The sequence below is a fragment of the Etheostoma spectabile genome, chromosome 8 (assembly GCF_008692095.1).
Source record: "Etheostoma spectabile isolate EspeVRDwgs_2016 chromosome 8, UIUC_Espe_1.0, whole genome shotgun sequence".
NCBI classification, from domain to species: Eukaryota; Metazoa; Chordata; class Actinopteri; order Perciformes; family Percidae; genus Etheostoma; species Etheostoma spectabile.
The window spans coordinates 15,432,047-15,440,654 of NC_045740.1; the positions used below are offsets into that span (position 1 = coordinate 15,432,047).

Below are 8,608 nucleotides of genomic sequence, written 5' to 3' on the forward strand. Positions count from 1 at the left end.
TTCACACTAACTAGTAAACATTAGTCACGCTGTTTTATGGATTGCTGACTCGTTTATAATAGGAATGTCACGAGACCAGGTACAAAGTCATTACCAAAATTCTAAAAACGTGACAATACTCGTTTTTTTACAGTACCAATGCAATTCTTTCGGACCGGACGGGGGAAGTATACGCCTAAAGGTGTTCTAGTCTGCCACTGCTCGAGAAGAAGAACGCCCACTAACATCTCCGTTGCCGTTCACGACGGCTTGACCACAGTCAGCCTCTGGCTTTACCGTAACATTACATCTGCAGCAACAGCTTTCCAAACTTCACCTGGACCTTGCATACCAGAAGCAACATGGGTTTCTGTAAAGTCTGTGCTAACTTTAGCACTTGTTTTAGTGGACCTTTATCCTCAGTTAAATGAACCTTAATTAGCCCGGTTCTATGAAAATCAACGATGACAGAGAGAATCTTACTAACTAAACATGCTTGCTGTCTGGGAGTTCTGCGTGAACTCATGGAAGACGGTACCCTATGCTGATTGTGTGGTGATGCCAGGCTTCAGAGCAGCGGACTTTGGGTCCAGAAGACTTACATTTTCTCCAGATTACATCTAAATCACGCTCTCCTTGCCCTCTCCACTCAACAACAAAACAGTGTCAGATAGTTGAAACTGAAAAAATAAAATCTAACAAAAAAAGAGTAACATGAGGCTGTCCCCCCCACCCCCATAAAAACTTAGGATTATGTTTTTATTTTTTTTACACACCGTGGTATTATTTTTTTGTATCGAGTATCGTGTACTTTTGGTATCGGTACCGATTACTAGATTTTTAGTACCGTGACACTCCTAGTTTATAATCTTGTGCATGTTTTTGGATTCAGTGTCTACATGTGGGGTGGACGGGGTTGACATGAACTGTCCAACAGTCCCTCCCACTGGGTCTGGCATTCAGGTACAGCTCCCTCCCTCCCTCTATAAAGCCTCTCATGTTAGCAGTGTAAACTTCAGACTTCAACTCATGGTAAACTTGTTTACAACCTTGGAAAAAAACTTACATTAAGTTACATTAAGTTATTCTTAACTATACACAGCAAGCTTGGATGTGCATCAGAAATTCTCTATATTAAGTTACAAGCTCAGGCCTGAGGTAAGTGACAATTTTGAGTTTAGTTCAAGAAATTTTAAGTTTAAAATTATTTTTTAAGAGCTTACCTAAATCTTCAAGTATTTAAGAATGGAAATTGATGTACTCTGAAAGTCGGGTTATGGGTTTGAAGAACCAGGAGTTGAGTAAAAATCTTTATCTGGATGTTTCTTCAATAACCTGCCTTACAATTCCATTAATATGGACTTGTTATTGACAAAGTAGCAGACTGAGTCTTAACTACCATGTTGTGCAGCTCCAGCGGCTATTCAATGCTGTCTTAAACTAATCAATCACAAGTTCAAAGCTAACTTCCTAAATTTTATTTCTTTATCTTTACAACTCAACAGCTCGCAGCAAAAATGAAACTAGTCTTGCACACTGTCATCTGCTGCTGTGTTTTCACCACTGTCCTGCCACTGGTGAAGGATGCCACCGGGGAGCTCAACACCAGCCTAAAAAAAAGGTGAGCTGCTTGATCAACAAGTATTTTGAGAACATTGTGTTCCTTTACAAAAATTTAAATCAGGTGCTCGCCCCAATTACCAAAGGGGCATTCATATCAAGTTATGTCTGTTAGTAAATGAAAACAAATTAAGATAATGTCACAGAGAATTTCAGTTTTGCTATAGCTTGACAGATACTGGATTTTTTAGACCGATACTGATGGATATTTGAACCATATCGGTCAAACACAAAGAAACCATGTTTGATAAGGATCCTCAAGTTGGTTACTTCAGAATAGCGAGAAAGATATGTTGTGAAAGGCATTTTAAACTGTCCTCCAGTGGACAAACTATGTAATAGAAACACTATAAACTGCTTCAAACATGTCTTTGACCTTCCTGTACTATGATTTCTTGTTTTTTATTAGAGATGAATGCTGATACAGATATATCTGTGATAAGCTAACTATATCTATATAGATATGTATATATATATATATACCTCTCTCTCTCTCTCTCTATATATATATATATATATAGATATATATCTATATCTATATATAGATATAGATATATATATATATATATATCAAGCAGGCAGATCTATCAGACAGGCAATTTTGCTTGTGCTTGCAACAAATGATATTTTTTGAAAATAAGTAAAGATGATATTGCTTAATGATCCAACCTATTCTGTTCTTTGTGGCAGGATTAGAGTATGGCTGCAGAACCGTATAAAAAGAGACCTGTGCAACAGCTTATTGGCAGCTAATGAGCAGCACTCTGATGTTGGACCACAGCAGGACGAGATTGCAAAAAGTATCTCACCTCCATCAAGGTAACAAGAAAAGTTGATATTGCTCTCATTTGATGACTGATAGCGTAGAGATAGATAGTATACATGGAGAGAGACAAAAGTGTATGAAATGAGCTGGAGCTTGTGTGCCTTCCAACCATTAGGCTACCAGGGGACCCCAAAGCTAATCTAAATTAATTCAAAATGAGAGAGAGATATATGACAACTGAAGACAGTGGAGGATTTATTCTCTATTGCACTGATACATGAATTTAGATAAATCCTGATGATAATTTGGATTTAAACCTTATCAACACATTCTGTTTCCAGGTCAGATTTAACAACCCTGGAAAGCAGCCTGAAAATAGAGCATAAATATTTATTTTTCATTTTCCAGCTTTGGGCTAAATATCAGACGCAGGAGGTCACCATCAACCAAATCCTCTGGCTGTGTCCTGGTCACATGTTCATACAATGACCTGCTCTACCGACTGCACCAGATCAACAACAAGCAAAAAGAGGCCAATGCCCCTGGAAACAAGATTGGCTCAAATGGCTATGGACGCCGCCGCCGCTCACTCCCGGATGTCGCTCAGCTCACCCTCCAGACAGGAAGACGGAGCACTGAAGCTGGTCAGCGAGTTCACAGACACAAAAGCACACGCATAGTGGCCTAAAGACAGGCATGGAAGTGCAAAGGAGAATCCTTGTTGGGGTTATTTGCTCACAGCAGATCAAGATAAGTCCCTTCAAAGGTTTTATTCCACAGCTTCATCTTTACAGTCCATCAGAGGAAGATTTGCTCAGGTCACTCTGGATAAAAGCGAGATTTCAATAATAGATTTGTGCATGCTTAGGTGCAGGTTTCAATGTGTCTGAACAAGTGAGTGATTAATGGATCAAGTCAGACCTGTGAAACTTGACAAGAATGTCCGTTTCTTCTCCAGCTTCCAAAGTGAGCTTGGCAGCTGAGATAGAAGACAATTCCTGAAGATCTTCTCTGAAATACCCGTAAACTGAAGAGGAACCGAGGCCGTGACGGGAAGGATTTTGTCCGACATTACTAAGCCCCAAACTGCCACATGCAAGATCCTTTCATAAGTGAACTGGATGTTGTGAACTGCTTGTGAAGGGCAATTTAAACAATATTTACCACTATATTAAAAATGTATAATTATCCGCTTGTATATAAGGATATGTAAAGGATATTAAGCATACAACTATATTTTTATACAGCCAAAATACATATTAAACATCTCTTTTTTTCAATTTTTTGACTTCAATGAAGTATGTATCTTAACTGTCCTGCATTCATGTAAATTAATTATCTTTTCACTGACTTATGGGTTATATTTTTGTAACATTATTGTGATGAGTATACATTATTGAAAACTATTATAATAGAGATGTTTCAAAGACATTTATTTAGATTTTGAAAGTCTTCATAGCAGCCTAAGAACAACTGCAAAGTAGACATCTAGTTGTTGGCCTTGGAGTGATGGAGAGCCTGAAGTAGAAGAAAAAGTGTTGTGCTGCCATCTAGCTTTACAGTAGAATACATATAACAAATGCAGACCGAGCAGTTTCAAAATCAACAAAGCATGCTAAATGTTTCATCTAATTTTAGAATTGTATCTGCTTCCTTACTTATATGTAATGGATCCTAAATTACTCAGTCTAGCTGAAATTACTTGACATAGTATTAGGTAACATGATTTATGGTCTTGTTGTGGTGAACGTGGCAGGAACTGTAATAGTTTTCAGCTGGCTGCAACGTCCTTGTTTTTAAAAAATTTATTAGTGCTACAATGAAAAGAATTCAAAACAACTTTGATGTTATTTGGTGCCCTCGTATGAAAAATTCTGCTTGTGCACGGAAGTGACAGTTTATGTGCCCCTTATGTTGGTCTAAGTAGGAAAACATGATTAACTCCTGTTATAAAGTCTACAGTGGTGTACATTCCTTTCTAAAACTAAGACATGGTTTATCAACTTCATGCTCTTAAAGAAACACATGTACTGAAACCAAATTTGCACATGTTCTTAAAATTGTGTAATCACAGCATTTCAACACAATTTAGTATCTTTCAGCGAAGAATTTAAGTTTTGATGCATGGAGAGAAAGGAAGTGTGCTCCGCTTGAAATCAGGAACACTCAAATAAATAGAGCAGATAAAGAAATGAATCACAATGGAATTCAACCTCCACTGATAGTGTTTACAGGGGTCACGCTGTCCTGTAATCATTAATCTGGTTCTTTTCATTAAAACATCAAAAACTCCCTGTTGGAATAACAAGATAACATAAAATTAATGGTTTATGTCAATGAATTTCTCATTTCTTCAAATGTGAATCAAAAGTATTTTCAGCAATTTTTGTTTGTAATAAAATCCAGTTTGCTGTTTGTTTCTTCTCTTTATAAAGTCCATAAAACGCAACATCTATGTCACTTTTAATAACTAAAACATCGTGAATGCAGCTCTCTCTTTAGAACTATTAAGGTCAACTAAACAATTCACCAAACATAATCTACAAGGCACCATTTAAAGCAATACATTTTCAGCATTTCTTAGTTCTTTATGCCAAGTGTGAGATATCGTAGCTCTCAAAAGGTCCAGCTATCTCCTACTCATAATTAGAGGTAAGCTGATAAATCTGCCATGGCAATTATAGCAGCAGATTTAGAGATAAGTAACTGTTATTCGCACATTGCAGCACAGAAAAGCCAAACTAGGTTTGAGGTAATTAGGTATGACAGCCCTGTCTCCATTAAATTATTTGTCCACCAGAGAGCACTAACACACAGATTATTCAACTGCAACGTGTTCAGTCAGTATGTATCTTGGTCACAGTTATTTAAAAGAAAAAACTAATGTAAGGAGTCCATGACATTATTGTGTTAATGTTAAGTGTTTTTTAAAAGATGACAGATCTGACACCAGTAATTTTTGAAACTCTTAAATATCAGTAATTGTAAAGCCTTACTAATCCAGTATCAGTTGGGCTTTACTTATAATTACAACTAAAAGTGTGACTAATGTTTTGTCTACTCATATGTAAGGTCTAGAGCCTGTCCGATATATTGGCGGGCCGATATTATTATCGGCCAATATTGGGAATTTCCCAATTTATTGGCATCTGCATTTATAATGGCTGATGAATTTTCATTCACCAGAACCATTTATAATGTCAAATAAATGATAGTATGGCATAGTTTGGCCACCAGAGGGCACTCTACAATGTCCCTTTCGGCAATACTCTGATTATTTTTGTTATTGTGTTTTTGTTCAAAGGACAAATTATTTTCATATTATTTTAGTAAGAACTCATAAATAACTACAAATAAGCAATGTTAGAGAAATCTGTTTATGTTTTGTTATGCGTTTCTGGACTGTATTGTTTTTTTAGATATATATGCATATATATCGGCCGATATATCGGAATATCAGATATTTAAATAACCAAATATTCGTATCGATATCGGCCTTCAAAAATCCTTTATCGGTTGGGCTCTAGTAAGATCTGCATGTACTGAACTCCCATAAAAATCCCTGCAGTGATTTTAAGTGGCGCTCATTTACTTTGAAAACCGTAAAATCGACCTTTCGAGGGAGGAGGAACGGAGTCTTGTACTAATTATACATCAGAGTATGAAGCAAATGTCATTTTTTTGCCTATTTTGTAGAGCCAGTAGAAAGCAACAAGAAACATTGTGGCTACTTGCTCTTAGCTACTGTTTTTGTCTCTTGATTTAAATATGAAACAAAAAAATTGTAAAACAATATACTATATTTTTAAAATAATGTAACAGAAAAGTTGAGGCATAAGTATTCCAAATTCAAATTCTCATCCAGCCGTTCAGGGGCTGTGAGAGAGACTATCCTAATGGAAGATTTTCTCAACACTGCTGTACAGTTTTGATAAGGGAAGGTAACTAGACAATGAAGTACAACTGGCAGCTAATCACAAACTCTATATCAAACGGTGATGTAACTAGGCACCACTCGGTCTTTCAGCATCAGATACCTTCGCCCAGGCGACCAAGTCACGGTGAAATGGACCCTGACCTGTGTCAAGGTCCATGAAGTATAAAATGCCTTTCAACTTCCTTTCCTGTGATTGTTAACACGTACTTCTCTTTTTAAGTGGGTAGGGAAAACCCTGACCATTAGTTTAGCCTAAAATCTAGATAAAAATGAAATGTTAATCTGTAAATAGTATCCAACACGGGTCCTTAATGCACATTATTGTCCAATCAAGAGATCTTGCCTGCACAATGAATAGACAAAGAGGGGTGTGGCCTGTAGAGTACAAATTTTCATGCTTTTGAAAAAAGTTGCTGGTGCAAATACAAGCTTCCTCCAGCACTTCCTCTACTGCACAGGGAACATTGATATAGATCACTTCCTGAAACTCCTTTTGAGTGTTGGAACTTGACGCATTTAAATTGTGTTTTTAAATTGTTCAGACTGGCAGTGAAAGAGCGAACCGGCTGTGTGTATGCAAGCTAGAAGAGGCTGCTCTGACAAGACTTTGATCCTGTAAAGCCTAATAAGGGTCTCTACAGTTCTAGGAGGTGCCAACATTGTGGAAAACCCCCCAAACAGTAAGTACAACGCTGTCAAGACGATTATTTGCACTCTTCTTTGGCGCTTCTATCTATAGTCACATCTCATAGTTGCTTATCACTCTGACATTCTTTAGAGCACTTGCCCTACTTTGTATGGTGGCTTCTTGTTACTTTTTTAAAAAATTAAGTTTTGCCATAGGCGTTAATTAGCTCATGTATTGTCCAAACCTTGTTTGCACTGTCCGTATTTGTCTAGCCCAGCTGATGTCTTGTATAAATGCCTTTGTCCTTATGTAACTGTATTGTTGTTTTAGTTGTCCAAATTTGTCAAGTCCATATCGATGTCCTGTACAAATGTCTGTCCTGACGTGCTGTAACCATGTTTTATGTGTCTGCCGAACAGGAACCTGCTGAAAACCAGTTCTTAAACTGAGTCAGGCCCGTTTATATTGTAATGTTATGTAACTTTTAACTTTCCTGTATAATAAATATGAATAAATGAATTAATTAATCAATAGGTGTTTTACAAATAGTTTTAAAAAACCTACAAACCTTACATAATCCAAATGAGTGTAAGAGAACATATAAAGACTGTATTTGACCAAACGCTGAAGGGGACAGTTTACATTGGGGGTAGAGGAGGTGGTGTGTGTGTGTGTGTGTGTGTGTGTGTGTGTGTGTGTGTGTGTGTGTGTGTGTGTGTGTGTGTGTGTGTGTGTGTGCATAAGTGTGTAAGTGTGCGTATGATGAGTGTTTTTGTGATTATGGCTTGAAATGTGAGTCGTGGTACTGTGTTATAGATATGAGGGGGAGTAGGTATGAAGTTTTAAGTATGTTGGATTAGGTGAGGCTCACCAGAAAGTAGGGAAGAAAGAAAAGAAAAAAAGGGGTGTGGGTGAAGCTGGGTAAGAGGAGTATTTGTCTATCAGAATTGAGTTCATTTGGTTGTTGTTTTCTTAAACGGGAATGTGAATGTTTAACATCTAGCGTGAGGAGCCTTAAAAAGTGAGGTGTGCAGAGTGGAGCAGGCCCAGGCAGTCACAGGGGAGGGAGAGGGCAGCAAAGATGTAGTGGCAAGGACACATTCCCCCTCAGGGTAGACACCCCCTTCCAGCTCATCTTCCCAACCGTCTCACGAGGCTGCCAGTTCCCAGTATTTTTTCCCCTCCACTAAGTGCGGTTCAATCAGGCGTTGCTCATCTAGATTTTGGCGTGTCCCCTTTTTTTCATGTAGCCATCGCACAGCCTGGTTCAGCCTGCTGGAGAAGCCACTACAGCGCATAGCAATGTGCCCCAGCCCCAGGCAAGGGGAGGGAGGAAGCCCGGTTTAGTCTGCTGCAGAAACCGTTACAGCAACTTTCTGTCACAGCAAGAGAAGGAGTGCTGGCGAAGCTGCTCTTAAACAGCTTGCAGAGAGGCTGGAGCAACGTATGCAACTGCTGGCAACAAAACAACGTGCTGTAGAGCATAGGAGCCCTGCGGCTTATTTAACATGCGTCTATGTACGCTTGTATTGGCATGAAGGAAGAGGCTCGGTATAAAACCAGAATTTAATTTAACAAAGTTGCATTTAACAAAGTTGCATTCAACAAAAATCATTTAACAAGTGCATTTTGTCAGGTAATTATGACATAACAATATTTGAGATGTGTGAAACACTAT

General features: G+C 38.1%; 2 protein-coding genes across 4 annotated transcripts in view; both read left to right on the forward strand.

Annotated features, from left to right (window-relative positions):
• Positions 1-957: 957 nt before the first annotated feature.
• On the forward strand, positions 958-4,449 carry admb (adrenomedullin b). Its single transcript, XM_032522706.1, has 5 exons — positions 958-1,137; positions 1,485-1,600; positions 2,290-2,418; positions 2,774-3,009; positions 3,324-4,449. Exons 2-5 carry the CDS (start codon positions 1,497-1,499, stop codon positions 3,365-3,367), a joined length of 513 nt encoding a protein of 170 aa, XP_032378597.1. The 5' UTR covers positions 958-1,137; positions 1,485-1,496; the 3' UTR covers positions 3,368-4,449.
• A 2,274-nt stretch (positions 4,450-6,723) lies between these two features.
• The window catches only part of ampd3b (adenosine monophosphate deaminase 3b), a 40,051-nt gene continuing 38,166 nt past the window's right edge, over positions 6,724-8,608 (forward strand). For 2 of the 3 annotated variants that reach the window (XM_032522659.1, XM_032522663.1), the window contains exons 1-2: positions 6,750-6,914; positions 6,956-6,982. In XM_032522659.1, the coding sequence (XP_032378550.1) occupies positions 6,877-6,914; positions 6,956-6,982 (65 nt within the window). In that variant the 5' untranslated portion in view covers positions 6,750-6,876. Of the gene's footprint in view, positions 6,983-8,608 lie in introns of all 3 variants that reach the window. The other variant, XM_032522660.1, reaches the window with a different exon arrangement.

Bases quoted from the DNA above. Each gene is read 5' to 3' on its own strand.
- admb (XM_032522706.1), top strand. From the start codon at position 1,497: ATGAAACTAGTCTTGCACACTGTCATCTGCTGCTGTGTTTTCACCACT. The intron at 2,419-2,773 runs GTAACAAGAAAA...TTCATTTTCCAG, and splicing joins AGTATCTCACCTCCATCAAG to CTTTGGGCTAAATATCAGAC. The intron at 3,010-3,323 runs GTCAGCGAGTTC...TTTCTTCTCCAG, and splicing joins AAGACGGAGCACTGAAGCTG to CTTCCAAAGTGAGCTTGGCA.